General features: G+C 52.6%; 1 protein-coding gene and 1 long non-coding RNA gene across 3 annotated transcripts; one reads left to right on the top strand and one right to left on the bottom strand.

The window, feature by feature from the left end:
• Positions 1 to 1548: 1548 nt before the first annotated feature.
• LOC128626824 (uncharacterized) lies at positions 1549 to 14180 on the top strand. The gene is made up of 3 exons (XR_008390886.1): positions 1549 to 2161; positions 5718 to 10545; positions 13609 to 14180. It is a non-coding gene; the product is annotated as an uncharacterized LOC128626824 (long non-coding RNA).
• Positions 8495 to 21529, bottom strand: LANCL2 (LanC like glutathione S-transferase 2). 2 transcript variants are annotated; one of them, XM_037156045.2, is made up of 9 exons: positions 20630 to 21526; positions 16632 to 16749; positions 14174 to 14381; positions 13274 to 13421; positions 12225 to 12371; positions 11809 to 11991; positions 11328 to 11504; positions 10675 to 10747; positions 8495 to 8598 (listed from the first exon to the last, which is right to left on the bottom strand). In XM_037156045.2, the coding sequence occupies exons 1-9, from the start codon at positions 20819 to 20821 to the stop codon at positions 8495 to 8497; spliced, it is 1350 nt and encodes a 449-aa protein (XP_037011940.2). In that variant the 5' UTR covers positions 20822 to 21526. The 2 variants fall into 2 exon arrangements, with proteins under 2 accessions (XP_037011940.2, XP_037011939.2); XM_037156044.2 differs by lacking the exon at positions 8495 to 8598 and adding an exon at positions 10391 to 10515 and having other exon boundaries at positions 20630 to 21529.
• Between the last annotated feature and the right edge of the window lie 551 nt (positions 21530 to 22080).

Genomic DNA, 22080 nt, shown 5'->3' with positions numbered 1-22080 from the left:
TGTTAGCAGCTCAAGGTTTCTGATCGGGACCTGTGGTCTCCACACCCACCCCCAGTCAGATCTGGCCATGGGCTTTGATAAAGGACACTTCCCAAGCAGAAGTCACATCAACCCCTTAGTGAGAGGCATCTGACCATCGGCAGGTGGGTGTCGGGCTCTGAAGAGGAGCTTGCTAAGAAAAAGGACTGCAGGCAGATCTCAAAAAGCACCGAACAGACTTCACTGACGACTTCATCAACATTCGAATAAAGAAGACATGGTTGGAGATGCAAACCCTGGCTCAGAAACCTCTGTCAGCCTGGGATCTTGCGAGCCGTCCCCAGGGTGTTTGACAGTGAGCCGGGTCCTGTTCCGCTGCATAGCTAGTAATATCGACAGCACAGCACTCACACCCAGATGGAGACCTGCCTGGTCAGGCACAGGGAGGGCAAAGCAGTGTAGCCGAGATGTGTGGACCGCTGTGTGGGTGGCGGTCGGACTGCGGGGTAAGGGGTGGTGGGAGCCTTCTTTTTGAAATGAATTAAGGGAGCATCTTGAGAAATTGTTACTTGTTCCACTGGAGCATCAGGGCGTCTCACTGGAATGGGTCCTGGGTGTTTGCCGTGCCCCAGACAGGGAGTCTGGTGTCCCTGGTCTTCCTGGGTGCCCTGCGGGCCAGTGGTGAGGAGGCCAGTGGGGAGTTCTGTAGGAGGTGCCTGGGGCCCAACCAGCGCCCTGGGGGCACAGTCAGTGGGCGTGGCTTTGACCCCCTGGTGTGGCCTGTGGACTCCTGGCCCTCACCCTTGCCACCCCCAGGCCCTTGTGTGAAATGAGCTGACAAAGCACAACATTTGCTGTTTACAACCGACAACAATACATGGGTCTAAATTTTAGTTCCTCTTCCCCCATGCCATTTGTTTTGCATTTTTTATTGCAGTGTCTCCCTTTGCTTTTTTTTTGTTTTTAATTAAATAATGAGCATACTCAGAGCTGCCCCGGCACTGGACCAGGTGTGGCTGAAGTGGCGCCACGTGGCCGTGACAAAACCTTGTGTATCTTTTTGACAGCAAGTGGTCTTAAGAGACTGGATGACTCCGGTCACACCCAGCAATTTTATACTCCCATGTCTGTGTCAGGCACGTTTTGTCGTCCCCGGCACCTGGGGGACAGCCCTGCTCCAGAGAACCCTGACCTGCCAGTGGAGCTCCTCACGCCATGGGGGGGCGGGGGCGGGCAGAGTCCCGTGTCCTCAGTGGTTGGGAGGAAACTCAGAGCAGACTCGGGCGTGCTTCTCCTCCGCAACACGTGGCTCACTTCTCCTTTGCGTTCTCTTTGGTAGGGTCCTGTTTCCTAGGTGTGCGAAATAAAAGTAAATTTGGACGTGTGCTTTGACTGTTTTGCTGGAGAGTGGGAAAGAGAGCAGAGTGCAACCCCTTGGAGGAAGTGCCGTCAGTGGGCTGCACCTGCAGCCGGTGGAGGTGGGGTGGGGTGGGAGAACGGGAAATTACATTCCGCTGTCAGAGACCGAGGAAGTTGTGGTTCACCAACACATCTGAAAAATCCAGCTAAGAGAAAACTGCCCGAAGCGAGTGGGGAGTGAGAAGCATTAAGTACATAAAACCACAGCTGACGGAGACACTAGACAGCCAGGGGCCTGGATCTGCTTCCACAGCCTTCAGTTTAAACAGTAGCTCTGCTCGGTCAGAAACTAGACCTGTCTCCCGGGCCTGTGGAATGATGTATCTGCTATGGTGAGTGGCATTTTAGGTGAATCAGTAACGGACGTAATGTTTAAACTGAAGCATTTTGTAACATGGCATCTGAAGACAGGATGGGGAGTCAGCCGGAAGCGGTCGGGCAGCTTGCTCGTGGCCAAGTCGGCTCTGGGGTACACATCTTACTTGTACAGCCCCCTGAGCGTCAGCTTCCCCTGCAAAACTGAAGCAGGGTCGTTTAGGAGTCCAAGGCCATGACCCAAGTGTCACCTTTTATCTGCCTTCCTAACGTGGAACTTCAGAGAATCCACAACGGCCCTTGAGGCTCAGAAGTGCAAGAACAGAAATTCTGAGTGGCGGCTGAACTAGGAGAAAACGGATCTGGGAGGGTGGAAGATGAATTTGTACAGAAAAGCCCACTGGGGAGGGGAGAGCTGATAGAGAAACTCCACACTGAAGCTCAGCAGGTACGTTGGACAGGAGTGGCCGTGGGTGCAGGTGCCAGGGCGAGGAACCCGCAGGTGCTCTGCATACAGACCACCTGGCGGCAGCGCCGTACCCCACCATCTCCCACCTGAGCCCCCGGGGTGGAAGAGTCTGGCAGCAGGAATCCATGCACCTGAGGCTGCTTTCCCCGGGACAGGCACCCTGTGTGGTGAGAGGCTAGGGCGTGAGCTGCTGATAGCATTATTTAATTTTGAAAAGTGGTCGGGGGTGTCAGAACCAGGTCCTCCTGGATAGCGCACCCTGTGCTTCCAGCTTGAGTGTTTAAGTTCCAGCTGTGTCCTGGGTCTGGTTCACGCGCGTGTGTGTTTTTGTTATTCAAACAAACCCTGTTCTTTGTCTAGACTCCCAGTCTGGAATTTGCAGACTGCATCTCCATGGTACTCGTATTTCTTGTACACTGCTAGTTCTTGTGCATGGAGAAGTGTGATCGGACTCGGGTCCTTGTTTCGTTAGGAAGGAATAGGTCAGAGGTGATGGCGTGTATTTCTAGCAGGAGACCACGCTGTCTCCGCATGTCCAGGCGGTCGTGCTGGTCACTGCTGGGTGCACTGTGGATTGGGGGCAGAGCAGTAGCATTTACATTCTATTGTGCCTCTATTGTAGATAGAAGCACCAGGAACCATGCTTGTCTGACATGGTCTAACACAGGACTATAAAGCTCACACGCATGACGTAATGCAGAGTCAGCACATCTGAGCTGTCCCTGTCCACCAAGCTTCAGATGATGTGTGGTCACGTCCCTGCCCATTGGAATAGGCAGTGGCGTGACCACACATCTTCCTCCACTACCCTCATCCTTCAGCGACCATGGGAAGTGGTTCCATTTGATCCTTGACCTGGAACTAGCCAATGCCACTGCCATAAATTCGGGTCTGGTGGCATCTGTGCCCCACAACTTAGCTGCTGTATGATCTCGGGCAGTCCTCCCTACCCTGAGCTGCCTCACAGGTAGAGAAATTTGGCAGGGAAGCCTCCGCACAGGCTAATATATAATATACATTATATATATATTATATATATTATTTATATATATATATATATATATAAATAATATATTTTTCCCCCGTCACAACACACAGGCTTTTGTAAGAGCTGGATGAAATTACTGACTGCAATATGCTTATCAAGTACTTCACACAGGGCCCAGCTCATAACTGGTAGATATTGTCGCTATACAGGAGAAATGACATGCTTGTAAGAGATTAAACTTGTTAAATGTGGGAGCGCCCAGAATGAAGAATGTTGGGAGTCTTGGTGGCTGTCTCCCATGAGGAGGCCACTGGGAATGTTCCCGATGATTCAGTGCTGATTTTGAATTAAATACCGCAGCTCCCTGGCAGAGCTGGTCATCCGTGGGTGGGTTCAGCTGAAGCTCAGCATCTAAGTGGGAGGGGCCAGCAGATCCCTGAAGGAGCTGATTCCAGAAAAAAACAGGTGTGGGACTGGAGCTGCAAACATCTCACGAGAGCTGCCTTCCCTGGGGGTGGGGCTGGCCCGCTTCTCTGTGGCAGTGCCACCTACAGAGGCATCCAGGCCACTGCCAGACCCTTTCCCCCGGAGCCAGCTGAGGTCAGCTACTGCTTCGCTATGGTGCTCCAACTGGATTATTTCATCTCACCCTCCCTGGCCCTGGGCTGTGGGACAGGCAGCACCCAGGGTCTCTGGGCAGTGGCAGGAGGTTTGGTCAAGGGTGGTTTAGACATTAGTCAGGTCTGTAGAGGCCTCTGTCTGCATTCCTCGAGCTTCTTTTCTGGACAGAGCTCTGGTCTTCGGCCCAGAGGACACTAGATCTGATTGAAGGTCAGAGTGCCACCTAGTGAGAATGGCCACCCAGCTCCCTTCCACCGCCATTCCTTCCTGCCACCTGCAGCCATAGACTGGGGATCGGCTGGGTAGGCGCTTCCTGCCCCTGCCCAGCGCTTCCCCAATGGAGAGATCCAGCCGGTGGACAGGAATTTCCAACCCACTGAGTCCCCACCCTGCCCCTCTGCGAGGCTTCACGCAGCACGGAGCCGCTAGTGGATGGACCCTCTCAGGTGAAAGGGAGGAAAATGAAAGTCAGCAAACAGGATGAGCCCATTCAGAGAAATCAAACCAAAAAGCAAGCTGCATGTGGCTGGGAAAACACGCATGAGACAGGGACTGGTCTCCCCTGTGTTTGCAACTATGTGGGCCCTGGATGCTGTCTTGCCAGACACTGCAACCACCCCCCTGCCCACTCCCCATCCAGACCAGTGGAACTGGGCGGAGAACTGAGGGTGTGTTTTCCTTCCATGTGGGGCCCCCAGAGCAGCAGCGGCAGCATCGCCCCAGGACTTGGTAGGATACACTCTCTGTCAGACACTAGCCCAGGAATCCGTGCTCAAACTGCCCTCCAAGGGACCACTGAGCGGCTGCTCCCGTTCTCCCTTTCTCCTGGCAACATTCACACTTTCTCTTCTTGCTTCCCATCCCCACACCTCCTCCTCTGCCATCTCTGCTTGGCAGCTGCTGCCTCCCCAAGAACCTTGTCTGTCCGTGCCCACCCATCACCATCTGTGCCCATCTGTGGACCTGGGGTGGACGTGGACCACCCCAGCGCACCACTGGTCTGCGGCGCAGGCCCCAGCTCCCATCCCTCCATCCGTTTTCTGCCCCAGGTCAGGGTTTCAAAATGCCCAATGGGCCACAGGCACGATTTACAACCAGGCCATTGCTTTTCTGAACTTGAAGTGTTTTCTCAATCCAAGATCTCTCACCGTGGCCCGTGTCCTTCCTCGCTTGTGTAACAAACAGAGAGCTCCTTTCAGGTGCTGTCTGTACCCTGGGCGGGTGCTGCATGGGCCCCCAGGCTGCCGAATCTCCTGGCCGGTCCCTGGTGTTTCTCGTCTCTGCTCCCAGCATCTCCTCCCTCCCATGGGCCCAGGCGTCCCTGTCTGTTCATCTTCTACACTGACTGCCAGCAACTCTTGCCGGCTCCAGCTCCAGGACAGTCTAGAATGTGACTGCCCCTCACTGCCTCCCCTCCTGCTAGCTGCCCAGGTGGGCCCCCAGCCCCCCACCCCACATCTACCCAGCAGCCCCCCAAGTGATTCCTCCTTTGCTCAGAACCCCCCAGTGGCTCCCTATTTCGCCCAGAGTAACAGCTGTCTTCCTCGGGAGGGCCGGAGGCCTGGCCTTCCTCATCACCCCAGTCCCCCCAGGTGCTCCCACCCTCCTTGACCATGAGTGGAAAGCCCTGGTCCCAGTGCTCTCTCCACACAGGCCCACGTGGCCAACCTCCTTGCTGCCTCCAAGTCCTGTTTCAAACAGTGGCCTGTGCTCTTTGCACCACTGCCGCTCCCTCTTCTGCTTCATCGTTTCCCGTATCGGTCGTTACCGGAGGGGAGAGAGTGGGTTATGAGGCCTCTCTGGGCCATGCTGACACCTCAGCAGGGTGAGGATCTCAGTTTCCGTCACTGACTCCAGTGTGGTGGGGTCTCCCTAGAAGAGCAGGCGCCCCCGTTCCCGACCCCAGGCTCTGTCTGTCTTCCACAGCATCCCTGATTGGAAGCCCAACTTGCCCACATGTGTTCTTCAGCCTGGAACCCAACACCTCACTCCCTGTGGATACGTGTTCAGGTGCCGGGGGAACTTGGCACGTGACATGGGGGTCTCTGCTCCCAGAGACCACCTGTGGTCCTGTCCCCATGACGCACCCAGCCTGTGCCACACTGGAGGCCCATGAAAGGAAGGGTCCCTCAAAGCTGTATAAGTGTTCAGGGAACCTGGACTTTGATCTTGGAATCACTGCTTCTGTGAACTTAGCAAATGAAGGAGCAGGAGATGTGAACTTAAAAATTACAAGCAGTATACGCAATGGCAGTGAATGGCCAGAGGGGCCCTCCCGGCCTTGAGGGCGGTGGGAAGTACCGATGGCAGAGACTGGAAGGGCCCCTCTTCCGTCCTGTTCCTCCTCCTAGTCCCACGCTCCGGGCCAGGTCACAGGGCCTCTTCCAGGTCTCGGCTCCTTCCCTGCTGTCATGGGGCAGATGCCATGAGGCATCACCATGAAATGGTCTTGACCGACAAAACCCGAGAACCCGCAGACCTTTCCTCCCTTCAAGCTTTAAGGTTTGGGGACATGTTAACGTGCAGACACGCTCTGGAGGACGGAGAGGCACCCAAGAAACTGTGGTGAGATGTTCTGAGGCCCCCTGTGTAGACCTGTGAAGCCCTGACCCTGACCTCCCGGATGTCCTGTGCCCTTCGATGTCCATGTCTCTCCTTGGCCCTCGGAGACCGAGAGCTGGAGCCAGCGTTACCCAGCAGCCCCCGGGATGTGCGAGTGCCAGGGGAATGTAGTCACACACCGCACACCTGTTAGCATCTGGTGGGTGGGTAGGAAGGTGTCTACCCAGCTGGCTTATACCAACTTGCAGGTAAAATCTCTGCTACTTATTCCACATGTGTTGTCTCTCCCCTGGGTGTGGTTCAGAGACAGGCCTAACAAGGGGTTTTCTACATGCAGTGAGACACCCAGGGAGTGAAGTGTCACCCTCCAATTTCTGGTTTAGGACATGTGGTCAGAACGAGGGCTTCTGTGAGGCGCCCCCTCTGGCCAATACAGGCTGTCCTGGAGGCCTTGGGGGAGAGGAGACAGCTGGCAAAGCTTTGGGCCTCAGCCTTCGGGAGGTGTGGCAAGGTGGGCAGGCCACAGTGGGCGCCCTGCTGTGCGTGGTCTGGATGAGGGGTGGCAAGCAGGGGTGCCTGGTCTCTATGGGCTGGGACCTCAGGTGGTGAGCTTTTCTGCCGAACAGCTGCTGTCCCCCACAGCTTGTTCAGGACAGCACGCCCACCTGCAGGTAACAGGTGAGACACGCAGGAGCAGGCCCAGAAAGTCCCTTAAAATACAACCGTGAGGATTTATTTCCATGGAAGTCACCAACCCCACTTGGAAGAAAATAGTCACAACTCAGGAATAGAGCATCTGATCGGGAGCCGTCATTTAGAAACGAAGGTCCCGTGTCGGTGTGTGACCCCCTAAAGGGAGGCTCTGCAATGCCCTGGGGCTTCCCCGTGGACAGAGACCTGTCCCCTGCACAGGCAGCCTGGCTCCCGCAGAGGGGGACTGGAGGGCCGACCAATGCTCGGACAAGGACCAGGCCGCCAGAGACCCCGCGTGTCCTCCAGGACCTGTGCCTCCACTCGCGGGATGAGAAGCCCTAGGTCATCCCATGATGAGAAAACTTCCAAAAACTGGAATCGTGATGGAATCATTGGATGTGGGCTCATCCAGATTCCCGTTTTTAAAATAAAAATGTCATTACCATCAATTTCTCAGTGAGAACAGCATGTTCCCCGTGTGAGTGACGACTAGTGCTTTCATATTTAATACACTTACCAAGTGTGAAATGTGTGTCGCCCGATAGTGGACCAAATGGAAGGGCTGTATTAACCCCAAACTTACACTCTTTGGTAACTCACCAGGTTTTGACATAACTGTAACTGCAGGGACACAGGAACAGCTGAGTATTTCTCTGCTTATCACCCTTCTGGAATTTTATTCACTGAACTTGAAACAACACTGTGTAACGCTTAGGAGAGGGAGGTGCCGTCTGCTTCAGTAACACGGAGTCTGGAACTGCCACCGCGGGGTCGCTGCTCTGGCTTGGTGGTGTTAAACCTAGAGAAAGCTCTCCTTGAGGTTGTCCTGAAGTCCACTCCCCGGGGCACCGGCCCTGCACCTGTGAGGGGCCACACACACAGCCTGCGCCCTCCATGAGGGCGGGAGCTCCACTCGCTTCTTCAAAACACGAGGTGAGTGCAAAACAGAGGCGGTCCACCACCCCGGGTGGGCTTGGCCCTCCAGCCAGTCCCTCCCCGTGTGACCTGGCCGGGGCCCACCGAGGTGTGAACAAGTGTGATCACAGGGCATCGCCCCACGGACTTCGTGACTGTGGCCTGCCTGCCGTGCGGATGCGGTGACAACCCCCATGAAGGTTATGTACAGAGAGGGGCTGTGAGTGTGCCCGCACGGTCAGCCCCACTGTGGGCGCAGGGGGCTTCCTGTTTAGCACGCTCGCACCTGTGGACGACACACACCAGGAGACATGCAACGCTGCGGAGAACTGGGTGAGGGTTCGTGTTCCACACCAGCCAGGGGCTCCGTGACAGCCGTAGGGGGTGGGGGGAGGCCGCTGTCACTCAGGCTCTGACTCAGGGGCCGGGAGGGGCTGCTGCTCCTCTGTCCTCCTCTCAGGACACGCAGTTGGTTCTCCGTCCGGCGCTGAGCGGTCTGCTGGCTTTTGGTCCAGACGGGTCTCTCGGTCTGTTTACACCTTTTTGTCCCACTGTGAAGACGCAAGTTCAAATGCCGGAAACCGAGCGGTCTCCGGTTCCAGGATGTCAGAGAGGAAGTGGATGGCGCCAGCCATGCCTGCAAGGTCAAAGGGGGCCCTTCAGGAGCGGGAGCGACACTGGGTGCCCTCTGCCACCTCCTTCAGGGGGAGGGGGAAGGTCTGGGGAAGGAGTGGGGGGCTTCAGCAACAGCTTCACAGAAATCACCGCAACCCGCACCTGAGCACCAGCAGGGAAGGGCGCCACTTCACTCACTTATTTTGAAACGTTGCTTTCTGGGCTTTAATACTGTATTTTGACACTTTGAGAAGGTATTACAGAACCACTACCAGAGAAGCTCCCTAGTGCTGCTCTTGAGATAGTCCAAATTACAAAACTTCCTCTCTCAGAGCCTTCACATTCCGGCCCAAACAAAAAGTCGCATTTATATCTTCCCTAGGTTTTAAGAGTGTTATTTAGAAGTGAACTTTATTTGCTTTGGTCCCACAGTGAGGCACGGAAGCTTCTGAAAGCCAGGGGCACGGTGCCTCCGCGAGGCAGGCCGCTCCCGCCCCAGGCCCTGTTCTCCCCTCAATCAGAACAATGCCTCCCAGCTGGGTTTTGACTGGTTCGAGGTTTTCTTTTGCTGTAAAATCCACATGAAACATGCCGTCTCTGCTGTACTTCTCCGGGTCCCGACAGTGGCACGCACCTGCGGAGACCAGCACCTACAGGGATGTGGAGCACTTCCGGCACCACCCCAGGAGGCCCTGTGAGTACCCCTCCAGGCTACCCTGCCGCCGTCCCCACCACGGGCCATCTGCCTGCGTCGGACGTCACATGAATGGAACCACACAGGACACAAGAAGGTTGTCATGTCCGGCTTCTTCCCTCAATGTTTCTGCGATTTGTTCCTGCTCTGTGTTGGCCGGTAACTGTTTCCTGGCGAGGCCGGTTCCCGGGCTTCCCTGCAAGTTTCTGTTTGAAGCAGGGGTGCCAGCAGCTCAGGGACATGTGTCAGAACCCGCTGGAGAGAGACAGGGACCATAAACCCCTCTGGAGGGGCCCTGGAGCGCCCGTGCTGAAATGACCCTACTCTGGTGGGGGGGGGGCAGAGCCCCTTGATGGAGGAAACGCCCCCAGAAGGGTCAGAGGTCAGACTGCGCACAAAGTCCAGGCAGACACTTCACATCATCCCGACAGCGAAACCGACAGTCAGTACAAAAAGGAAAACTATAGGCTAATATCCTGATGACTATAGATGTAAAAACCCTCAACAAAATGTTAATACAATTCTGCAATTTATAAAAATAACTGTACCTCAGGACTAAGTGAGGTCAACTTCAGATACGAGGCTGGCTAATGTTTGAAAAATCAATCCAGACTAAAAATCTATCATATTAATTGTCTAGAGAAGAAAAATCACATGATCTTATCAACTGATGCAAACAAGCATTCAATAAAATTCAACATCTGTGTAATATGTGATTTTAAAAAATCCAATCATTTATTCCTTCTGAAGTTTATTTTGGAATTAGGGTAAGATGTGGCTCCAAAGGAATGAAAAGTGACTGATTCATCCTGACACCATCTCATCGCTGTCCTCAGATTCCTGTGCCTTATGTCACAATGACCCAGTTCTCCCCCACCTCCCCCGCACGCACCAGGAACGTGGGAGTGGACCGTCTCTGTGTAAACGTCCTCGTGGGCTCCGAACTGTGTCCTCCACGCTGTGCCCGAGGCAGGCTGTCAGTTAACGCCGTGTTTGTTCGTTCCCTGTCACTGCTCGTGTTTTTCGGAACTTTCTGATTACTTTTCCCAACTATTAACATTTTTAAATTCTTTATATAAGTAATTAGAGATGTGCAACTGACAAGCTTCCTGTGACCAGATCAACAGTTAACACGCAGCATTGCAGAGCAAGGGCAGAGGAGGAAGCCCATCATCTCTTCTGTTACCAGGGGCAGACATTCTACGTTCTGTCTGCACAGCCACCTCACGAGAGACCCAAATGTACCTGGGAGACATTCACAGCAGCACAGGACAGGTATAGTAAAGAGACTCACTGCGATTTTCAGCAACAAACTACTCTGAATTATCCACAGCTGTGGAGGGAAAGGAGCGGGCACTGGGACACAGATGCACCCACCCAGGGGTGGACTTCTCCCTCCCTTACCTTCAAAGAGAGAGTAGGGTCTGTCGGGGATGCGGCACCCGTGGGCTCCATACTCAAGACACCACTCTGCAAACTAAGAAGAAAACAGTTGTTCTTTTGACGACTGGAGACTCCACTTCGTGGGAAGGCAACCGATGAGTCACCACAGTGAACTCGCCAAGAGCCGCAGGGAGGGAGTTCTGGGCAATGGGGAGGTCAGGAGCCTGTGCTCTGGGCTGGGCCACTGGGCCCCCTGCTCAGCTGGTGGGCCTATCACCAAGCTCATCCCTGAGCTGAGACCGCTGGTAAGGGGTTGCCGTGCAGATTTTGGGGGAAGGGTGTCCTCAGTGGGAGGACCAGTGAACACAGAGGGAGCAGCAGGCCTGCTCTGTTGCCCGCTGTGGGAGGCAGGCGGCTGGCTGCAGAGCCCTGTGCTGGGCTAGAGAGAGCAGAAGGGGAGGAGAGGTGGGTGGGGAAGCTGGCAGGTGAGGGCTGCCAACTCAGGAGCCGGCGGGCCTGACTCCCAGGGCAGTGGAAAGGGGCCAGGTCAGGCTGTGCCTGAGGAGCAGATGAAGCCACAGAGCTGGAGCAGTAGCTGGAGAGGACAAGGGGCCAGCTGTGGGCTCTGCCCGACCCGGGGAGCCCAGATGCTGCTGGGATAGGGACGGCCTTACCTTGCAAGCCCGGTAGAGGTACTTCTTGTCCTGGGTGAGGCGGTAGAGGGAGAGGAAGGAGTAGCCGTTTCCAGCTGTGCCGTGGCAGATCCCGTAGCCCTTGCGCAGCAAGCCGCGCTGCCAGATCACGTCGCTGCACTCCATGGCGTCCTTCAGGTATTTCTCCTCCTTAAACACCTGGGCGACGAGAAGCAAAGCAGTGTTGAGATGCTATTCTCAGAGAAGAGTTGGCAAACACTTCCCGTCTGGTTAGGAAACCTGAACTGGCCCCGGGGAGAAGAACGCACCACCAGTGGCCCCTGCTGCAGCCCCTGTGGTCTCCATCTGTCTATCTCCTGAGCCGCCCTCCTCCCAGCTCACGACTCTGCAGAGGTCATGCTGACAGGTCAATTTTAACCAGTTAAAATGCCCACCCAGGTCGAACTGAGGTGCTGGCAGTGAGCAGGGGACCCGGGCACCGCTGCCAGGACAGGGCACCGACCTTGTGAGCCTGCATCAGCATGTGCATGACGCCCGGGGCCCCGTGGCACCAGTGCACCAGCCGGTCTGTCTCATTGCTCAGCGATGACGGGTAGTTCCCAGACCGGAACCGCTTGTGGCGCACGTAGTCGATACTGGGCTTCACCATGTCTGCCAGGGTTTCCTGGTCCACTTTTGCCGCTGGCTTTACACAAAGAAAGAGAAAACATTAAGTATGTTTTTTCTATTTTTTTTTAAACCCTCTGCTTTGTGGCCAGTTGCAACACAGAAGCGAAGCTCGAGCATCGCGATCCAAAGGAGGAGCCATGCTTCACTTCTGCAGGCACGGTCGCGTCGGCCTTTCAGCTCCACGCTCCCCGCGGACGGACTATTTTACGATGTGGCCACCGTGCCAGCATCTCGAGGGGCCTCGCTGACCTGCATCAGCATGTAGTAAATCCCCGCCATGCCGTGCGCCGCTCCGACATACTGCTTCCGGTGCCACTGGTACAGGAGGGGACAGCGCTCCATCTTCCTCTCCTCCCGAGACAGGGCCTTGCCCGACTCGACAATAGCAGTGACGACCTGCAGGGACAGTGGGACAGCAGCCATTGAAACACAGGTGTCCTGTCTTAGTCTAACAAGCACTAACAGTGTGGAGCATAATAAATACAAGCAGCGGAAAGTCAGACAACAACCTCGGAGTAGAAAAAGACACTAAGAAGTCAGACCATGAAACCAAAAGTTCTTTGTATCAACAGTTTACGAGAATCTAGAAACGCTTCCTCTAAAAATACTCTAGACTCTTAGTGGCTTTGCAGCTGCTGGACGATCCCTCGAAGCCCAGCAGGCTCCTGTGGGAGCCGGGAGGACAGTGGCAACATGAACACTCGGCTGCGTGTGCAGCACTTCACTGATCAGGGCAGAACTGTACTGTGATGCATCTGTGGCGCAGACCCTGGCTGGCTCCCAACACCAAATCCCTTCCTACTTTTGGAAACCAAGGTCCAAGTTTTAGCTGGGCAGTGACCTCTGAGCCCCAGACGGCTGGACATGGTCACCCAAGTTCTGTAAGGGGGAAGGAAGCGGCTCATCCTCCGCTTCCTTGCCTGTCCCTGGGCGCAGGTGCTCACCCAGCTTTGGTCCCACCAACAAGGGCATGCCCCTGGGACACAGCAGCATGAGGCGGAGGGTCCCTTGCCATACTCCCAGGACTGCTGCCAGCTCAGACAGCCCATGAAAGAGAAACAAACACGCCATCTTCCTGGAGCTGTGGTGGTCTGATTCTAGTAAAGGCAGTTGATGGATACAGGCCTAAGAGTATTTTTGAAAAATCCCCGGAGAGGACGACATGGAGCTACTGATTAACTTGATGAGATGCTTTAAGGAGCTCCTGTTGCTTTGGAGCCGAGGGCAGCCTGTGCTGTGACTGTGCCCACACGCAGAGCTGGGGGGACGCCCCGGGGGCCACTGGGGCCCCACCGTACCTCTTTGATCACTGAGTCGCACACGGCGCCCGGCCCGATCTCCGTGTTCAGGTAGAGTAAGGCATACAGGTACCCGGCCCGTCCGTAGAGCAGCTCGTCGGGAAGGTCCGAGTCTCGGCCGACAACGGCTCTCTGGAGCTGCAAGAGTCTGCCCAAGGAGAAAAATCTGTTTTCCTGGACAACGTCCAGCACACTGCTTCCCGGAACTGTGCATAATCCCGTTCCTGTAGGAGTTATCTGCCATGGGTTTTTAATTTAAAACTGATTTTTAAAAATATATTAAAAGAAAAACCCAAACAGGAAACAAAAACTTTTCTACTTAATTTCTCTCTCAGGTACAATGAATAACAAAACATCTTTGTGAGAAGACACTCAATTTTGAAACCCAGCATTAGAAGAAAGTGACTTAAAGTCCAAATGAAGAGGCAGTAAGATGTGGCCAGTGCATGGGAACTAGGTTGAGTCGTCCCGTCTTCCAACAAACGTGAACAGGCTGGCAGCGTGAGCCGTAGGCCAGCGCGCCTCGGGAGTGAGCCCCGGCGCCTGCTTCCTTGGAAGGAATGGAAAGCAGCAGGTGTGGCTGACCGTTGACCCCTCCTAACTGTTCATAACAACTGAACCTGATAATGAGCTAATTTTCAGGCACTGAGGGCAGCCAAACATTACTTGAGAAAATGATGAAAGTAACACAGAGAAACAGGTGCGCCCCTCCCCCCCCAAGTTAAGGCAAACGCAGGTTGGGCTGGAAGGGAGCACAGGGTCCCACCACTCTGCTCATGATGAACACAGAGGACTCTTCCCTGCCTGGAGAGATCTGCTTGTAAGAAACACTAATTCTGACAGATCTACCTCTCGAACACCTCTCTGCAGCAAGATCCCCAGCTGCGAACTTGCACTCACTTGGAGATGCATTCCCGGGACTCGCCGTCACTTTTGAGTTTGTGATAGACCACGGCCCCCACGGCGAGCGGCCCGGCGTCCCCACAGAGGAAAGTGACCCTGCGGCCATTCAGGTTCCGAAGTGTTCTCTTCACGTAGTCCAGGGACCGGAGCAGGTAGGCCTGGTCGCTCGTGACCCGGTGCAGCTGCAGGTATAACAGAGCTATGCCTGGAAACCCCCCCAAGAATTCCATTGTTACCTTTTCTTTATGATTATATGAAAACCTACATAGAGACCTACATTTCTGAAGGGGAACATGAAAGAAATTACACAGAAGATTTTTGTTTTTAGTTCTGCTTGTGAACTTATTGCGTAACTAAGTTTCCAAACTGATGTTGAAAGTACTGTGATTTCTGTCCACATTCTAGCGGGATTTTCCTGTTGTGTTTTCTTCTTCCATTGACAGAATGTGATTTCCTTTTTCCCCTATATTATGTATACAACTGTTGAACTTTCTTCTTAAATTTGAATTAGATGGATTTTCTGGATCAACTATGGATGACTCTCTAGAAGAGGAAAGTCATTAGGTAGCTTTCCTGGTTTGTAAAATTCCAACGGCAGCCTCTTCTAGTGATGACCAGTGAATTTAATACAAACCATATTAACACATTTCCGCCCCAGGCCAGATTCCCCTGATTCTCCCATCCTCAATGTTTTGGGAGTACCCAGCGCATTCCCTCCTTACCCACCACATCCGCCAGCGCCACTGAGCCCTCGGCTTCTGCCTGTGATCCCACCCCCTCTTCTGTTCTGTGATGCTTTTAAAAAAGTCTACAGCCTCTGTTCCAGGAACACTTGCCGTACCTTTTCTCTCCGCCTGGACCAGCACTCCTGGCCTACTTCGCACTCAGACACGCCCCCAGAGTTCCCTGTCTGAGGTTGGGTTTCTCTGGGGAATGACCATTTGTTGCCCTGGAAGGGCAAGAAGGGCAGCTTTCCCCGCCCGGGGGCTTTGGCCTCCTGCACCTGCTACTCTACCGAAGCTCTGCACTGTCCTTGCAGGCGCTGCTCGGTTTTCAACCCACTGTTATTTGTGTGCTGGCTCTAGCGTCATTTTGTGAAAGGGATGAGCAGTAGGTGCTTCATTCACTCTTCTTATACTGTTTTAGGAGAAAAAACAGGGAGGCGCGGGTCTAACTAGATTCCATTCCACTCCCAAACGCCAGAGCCACAGTTATTATTTTAAAGCATTCAAACCAAATGCCTCCATGATGGCTCTATCAGTGATTCCCAAAAGGTGACAACAAATGGAGATTTAAAAAAACAAAAACAAAAACTGACTCTTAGCATCCTCTCCGAGTTCTTGACACAATCAATCCTAGCTGATTGCAGCGCTCTCCCACGAGTCTGCTGCGGCGCCAACTCAGGGCCTAATGCCACAGAGTAAAGCCACTTTCACAACGAGAGATGCTTTCCGTGGAAGACTTTTCAGGGGAAAACTGTCTCCTCATAACTGTGTTGTTTTCCCTTTCAAAATATCTTTATTCTTTGTATTTTATTTCAAGGTAGCCAAAATTTTACACTTCAGATAAAATTCTTTGGCTCTGTAGGTGAACTAGCACCATGTCTGGACTGAAAAGTTTGAAAGTTTCACTTTTAAGGTCACTATGTCAATGTTGTATTCATCACAGGCAGAAAGTATGAACATGTGTCTAAACGGCAGTAAAAAGATCGGGGCCCCCCGTCCGTAAACCCGGCGTCCACTCATGTGCCTCACCGCACCCTCGTGTCTGTGCTGTCCTTTCACTGAACTCTAAAGATTTACCAAGAAAAGGCTATACATTTATACCTGAACTGCCATTAGTAGTAATCGCACTGCAGCCGAATCCCTCAAAACAAGGTCTGTCTGTGTTTCTTTAATGTTCCCCAAACAGCTTTTACCACGTTCTGGCTACATGGTAGAACAATGAGAATGTAACGATTAGCGAAAGGAGGGCTACTTTTCAAATTAAGGCTTTTCACGTGAAGTGTTATCACTGGTTGCTTGTTCAATTGTCATCAAAATAAAAATCTTTACATGAACAAATGGGTCAAATGAGCACAGGCAATAGGTTAAACAGTTATATATAACGGACTACAGAAATCATGTAGCTGGAACTTGTCGCAAAGATCAAAGCAAGACAAGCAAACAAACAAAAAGACACTGGCTCTCGGGCAAGTCTGCTCTTCTGACATATTTTTACAGACAGTCATATGTTTCCTCAAATACACAAAAATACGACGTAGTACTTTAGTAAAGTTCAAACTTCCAGGCAGAATTTCTTTGGAAATGAAATTCCAAAGCATCTCATCTATGAAGATGGCCTGAAGGGTATAAAACTTTACCGTTTCATAAGAGAAAGCACTTTCAAACCTAAGCCCTACGTTTCATGTAACCCGACAATGAACAAGACCGATCACGTGCGTGCGCACCCTCACCCGTCCAGCCGGTGTAGGCGGAGCAATCGTGCGGGTCAGCTGTCTTCAGCCCTTCTTCCATCTGCTGCAGAAGGTCTTTGATTTTGGTCTGGATCCGCCGTGTGAGGCTCTGGATGATCTGAAAACCGAGAGCAGGCAGCGATGTAAACTGTACGAGAACAGCACAGCGCAGTAGAAAGCGCTTGACAGTCTAGGTGGTGAAAACCGACGGACAGAAATCACACTGTGCCACCTGTCTCAATGCTTCCTAGTTTGCGGTGTTACCTTGATCTTGCAAGTAAGTTGTAAAACGAGATGATAATGCCCCAAACAGACAACAGGTCTAAAGCAGGATCTCAAAAAATCCGTTTCAGAAATGGAAGGGAAAGGACATTATAAAAAATGTCCTTTGACTGTAGAAGCATTTTAACTTCCATTCATTAAAGAAGGTAAGAAAGGTAGTGTAAAAGTTGATGACAAAAACTCACAGACACAGCAGCATGGTGGCTGCCGGAGGGAAGATGGGCAGAGGGAGGAAAAGGGGGTCAAATACCCGGTGAAGGACGGGGACTGGACTTTGGGTGGTGAACACACAAGACAATATACGGGTGATGTAAGACATAATCACACACTTGAAATCTGTGTAACCTATTAACCAATGTCATCCCAATAAATTTAAAAAGTTAATGACAAAAGGGAAGTACTTGTAATATAAAACATTATGAATTAAAAAGACCATAACGATATCAAAATATACCTAAAATTATCAATGTACCTGGTAACAAGAAAAAAATAAAATGACGAGCATATGCAAAAATGGTCAATCACTTAGCAAGTGACACAATGTAGGTAAGTACAAGTTCCATGGTTTGTCTGTTGGATGAATAAATAATAAAGGATTTAAAACTAGTACGTACCAATCCTGCTAAGCGCTAAGGAAGCAGTATTCTGACCTGTGGCTGGTAGTCTCTTCCAAGGGGAATTTGCCTACGTTCGTAAGCATGAATATGTTCAGAGTTTTCTGTCTCATGCTTTCTGAAAAATCTAGTTGTAGTACCAACTGCTGAGGTGTGTTAAAATCCCTCATCATGAATGCAGACTTGTCTACTGTGTATTTCTTCCTTTAATTCTGTACTTTTCCCCCCTTTCCTGTGCTTTACAGTTCTGTCCGCAGGTGTAGACCAGCGCACCCTGTTGTGTGTCCCTCACCGACTGACTCCTTATCATGATGAAAAGGCCCCTCTGTGGGACGGTAGAGAAAACACCCATGTAATTGGAAAAAAAAAAAAAAAGAATTCATTGCATCCTGTAAATAAAAAGTCCAAGGAACAAAACAAAAAGGCTTTTATGTTACCGTGTGTTTAGGGCTTCCAGGGCAGATTTCACTGAAATTTGGGGTCGTGGGTGAAGACAAACCTCAGAAAATAAGTTAGCAGTGTATGAGGTGTGAGAACTCCGGGTAGGTTACCTGGCGCTGGAGGAATCAGTTTACGTTTCACTGGAGGTGAGGCCCTGGAACTGGAGGCCAAAGGGTTTATCTTCTTCTCGGGAAGAAGAAGATACCTTCTCAAGTAATAAGATTCTGGAGACTTAGAGGAAAGTGCGCCCAGCGACACTTTTTCAGAGGGGAGGGGAGGGGGGTCCTTTTCCCCTGGTTTGAAAAAACCTTCCTGACCAATTTCATTTTCTTACATGGAAGTGAAGTCACATCCTGAGGGTGGTTGGGACTTGGACATACCTTTCTGGGGCACAGTTCAACCTATAATACCCTCATTTTCATGAAATTTCATGATTTGTTTTTGTTTCATCAAACAAATGCACACCTTGATATTATCTATCTTAACTACATTTTAAGACTATTTTTAAGATGAAAAATGTGCTAACTGGTCAGTCATAATGTATCTGTAGAGAAGACAGATAAAATTCGTGTTCATTTTATCTTGTGATTTTTCACAACTAAGAAGCGTTCTTTCTGCCTTTTAAAATCACAATTCCCCTCTTGTTCATGTTCAAGACCAGCACAATTTCCACCTCCCCTTTCCTTGGGCAGTAACCACAGCCACCGGCATGGGCCCCCACCTGGCGTGTTCTAGTTGTTTAACTACATAGGAGAACACAAGTCCCATCGGATATCTGTGTTTTAATTTTCTTTTAGATGAATCAGTTTGGTACAGGGTTGAGGTCAAAATCTCATTGACCAGATCCAAAGGGTAAAAAGAAGAAAACGCAATTTCAGAATGTGTTTATCTCAGTCTGTGAGGTAGAAAACGGAACTCCGCTGCCCTGGTCTTTATTGTTCCAGTGGAGACTTCCTCGGGGTCAGGAGTTTTTCTCAGGAGCCTCTCACCAACCTCCTTACTGTAAGGGTAACATCGAGATAGTAACTCATAGTAAGTACGAATGATGGATTTTTTAATGCTTGCCAACATTTAGTATAACATTTTTATTATAAAAAAATTGAACTCTAAATAAAAATATAACAGGTACGTGGAAAGAGAAAACATGGAGAGAGACAGCAACACTGACACGTGCATTCTAAACCCTGCGTTTTCAAGGGGAAGGAGCGGGTAAACTTGCTGGGGGGGGGTCTACCGGGTACCATAAAGGTAGTTGGCCAGGCCATTCACAGCTCTGTTTATCTAATTCGATGACTAACAGCCACGGGACTGATAACCGCATCTAAGAACATGCAGGGTTGGAGAACTCACTTGCCTACGATTCAGACCAAGGGCTCTTTCAAAACGGCCTTCTTAGTTTTGGCCAACTTGTACCTCTTGGGATAGAAAGCACATGCAGAACCAGGGCGGGGAAGTGGTAACCGTGTAGCTTCACCAAACACAAAAACGGTTGTGCTGACGTTCATTTCATCCTTTATTTCCACCATCAACATCTATAAAGGACACCTTGTTCTAAATGGAGTCAGGAGGCCATTGGGAAAAAGATCCCATTCGCACATTCATTCATTGCAACCCGTATTACAAGCAGGGAGAGGGAAGGCAGGGATACTTTAAACAAAGGCCAGCATTCTTCATATTGGAATTTCGTCTCCTGCTTGTGAAAAGAGGACGATCTCCTCCAGCCCCAACAACAGCACTAACCACAACCTTGACCTCGTTCTCCAACGAACTTCTGTTCAAAACCACCGCTGCCATTTTCCTCCTGAAACCTAAAAAAGGCTGCCCTTCCATTGCGGCGTTTCCCCGAGAGCGGCGCTCCGGGACCCGGCGCGGCGGGCCGGGGTCTCCCTTTAAGAGAGTGCGTCTGTCTTCGCACTTGCATGCTGCTGGCTACATTCTGCACGTCCCTAACTGCAAGGCCGCTGCTTTCCCCCAAATTAAACTCAACTTTTTGCGCCTGCCTCTATTTACCTGTTTGTTAGGTCTGCACCACTCTTTCCCTACCAAGTTGACTGTTTTGCAGACATCCCCTTTCCAACGCCTGGGCACACGGACGAGGACACTCAAAACGTCAATACTGCTCGTGAGCAAGGTTTTCTTGAGGTCAATTCCCAGGGGAGCGGCCCAGGGGCTAGGCCTGATGACACCACCGGACTCTGGAAAGCTAAGGGCAGGTTTCCAGCAGGTCTGTTTTGCTCCTGCATTGGCTAAATTGGTTCGAGGGCATAGACTGTCATCAGATCTGCTTTATCAACCGCCACTAGAGCCCGCAGAGCCACTTCCAAGTGCCCGAAACGGAGCGCTCCATCTGGGCACTTCACAGGCACGGAGGCACCGAACACGAGCAAGGTGGCAAGCATGGGAGCAGCGCCCAGTCCTCCGAGGAAGGACCCTGCTGGGCACCAGCGACGGGCGTGCTAGCAGGTGCGCGCGCCCAGACTCCTCGCAGGCGGGGACAAAGGGCGCACCCCAGGGGCGGCGCACGGGTGACGCCACGCCCCCAATGGGCGGGGAGGGTAACGTCAGCCGGTCGATGGGCGGGGCGGGTGGACACTACCACCGCTTGCACTCCCCCCCAGCTGGCGCGGCCCTGGGCCGGGCCGAAGTTGGCCGCCGACTCACCTTCCCATCCTCGTGGAAAGGGAGGCCGAGCTCGTCGGGGGAGGGCGCGGGGCGAGCACAACCCGTCTCCTCCGTCGCAGCGGTGGAGGCCGCGGCCTCGTAGTCCGGGAAGGGGTTGGGGAACGCGCGCTCCTCCATCTCTGTCTCCCCGCTCAGGTGCAACTTGAGTCTCTTCGACATGGTTTCGCCCATCGCCGCCGCGCGCTACCCCCAGCGCCGGGGCCGCGCGGTACGGCGCGCGCGCGGGGACAAACCTTTTGCGCGGCGTTTCCCCGAGAGCGGCGCTCCGGGACCCGGCGCGGCGGGCCGGGGTCTCCCTTTAAGAGAGCCGCGAGCTGGGAGGGCGAGCGGGGCCTCGGGGTGCGCAGGAGCCTCTCCGCGGGGCCTGTGGGGCCGCGGGCGGCGGGCACATCTGGGCGCAGCTGGTGCGCTCCACGTGGTGCCCGCCCGGCAGGACGCCGCCCGGGCAGCCGAGCCCGCGGGAGCCCTCGGCGGCTCAGAGCCCAGTCACGGCCGACCGCCCGGTCCCTTCGCTGCCCGCTTCGGCCTGCTCTGGGCGACGCTCTCGGCAGGCCGGAGCCTGGGTCCCGAAGCGCCTCCTGCGGCCGAGCCCCTTCTACGATTCTCGAGAGAAAACCGGGCGACCGTGCGGGGCAGGTTCCCGTTGGGAAACCTGGAGAGAGAATTTGCTGTCATTCAAGGTGTCTGCGGTCCCCAGACGCGCCGTCATCCACCTGCATTCTCTCCAGCCGGGCGGGGCCGCCGCCGCCCTCGGCCCTCCGAAGCGCTAAGCCCCGGCACAGCAGCAGCTCTTTGTTCAATAATAAGGGCGGAAAAAAAGAACCTCTAAAAAAAAATTGCAAAATAGCCCCAACACTGCGAAGATTGTGTAGTGCCTCCCGGGGGGAGCGGAGCAGTCCCTCCTATTCATCACAGTTGGGAGGGGGTGTCGAGGGGGAGGAGCCACCGGCCTTTTTTTTTTGGTCTTATGTTCTATTTTCATGAAATCCCTTTGTTTTGAATAAATGGGTATATTGGTTACAAGACAAAATTGGAAAGCATACTTAATCATCCAAATGTTGAATTGGCCGAAAGATTTCTTCGGCCAATTTCTTTTTTCTTAATTCCCGTGCCCAGGAGCATACCGTTTGTGAAAAGAGGACAGGGACAAATGTCTGCTTTTATGTAAACACAACATGCCTAATTTAACAGCCTTTATTGGTGCTCTTTGTTCTTGTTTCGTTAATTGTTTGAAGCCAAATCGATACAATGATTTCTCCTCGTGGAAAAAATCTTATTTTACGCCCCCCCTATTTCATCACTGATTGAATGCCAGATGGTACTAAGCGATGACAAAATAGATTAAAAAGATAGTTTCTGCCTTCAGATTCCGAGGTAGTGGGTGAGAAAGGTAAGGATTACAGCACCGTGTGGGATGGATGCTTTTCTGG

This window comes from Artibeus jamaicensis, unplaced genomic scaffold, assembly GCF_021234435.1.
Source record: "Artibeus jamaicensis isolate MK-2021 breed Jamaican fruit bat unplaced genomic scaffold, CSHL_Jam_final contig_1016, whole genome shotgun sequence".
Taxonomy (NCBI): domain Eukaryota; kingdom Metazoa; phylum Chordata; class Mammalia; order Chiroptera; family Phyllostomidae; genus Artibeus; species Artibeus jamaicensis.
The sequence above is the reverse complement of the archived record's forward strand: the minus strand, read 5'-3'. Positions and strand labels throughout refer to the sequence as shown.

Bases quoted from the DNA above. Each gene is read 5' to 3' on its own strand.
- LANCL2 (XM_037156044.2), bottom strand. From the start codon at position 20,821: ATGGGCGAAACCATGTCGAAGAGACTCAAGTTGCACCTGAGCGGGGAG. The intron at 11,505-11,808 runs GTCGGTGCCCTG...CTCGTCGCCCAG, and splicing joins TGCTGATGCAGGCTCACAAG to GTGTTTAAGGAGGAGAAATA. The intron at 10,516-10,674 runs GTAAGGGAGGGA...AATGTCTCCCAG, and splicing joins ACCCTACTCTCTCTTTGAAG to GTACATTTGGGTCTCTCGTG.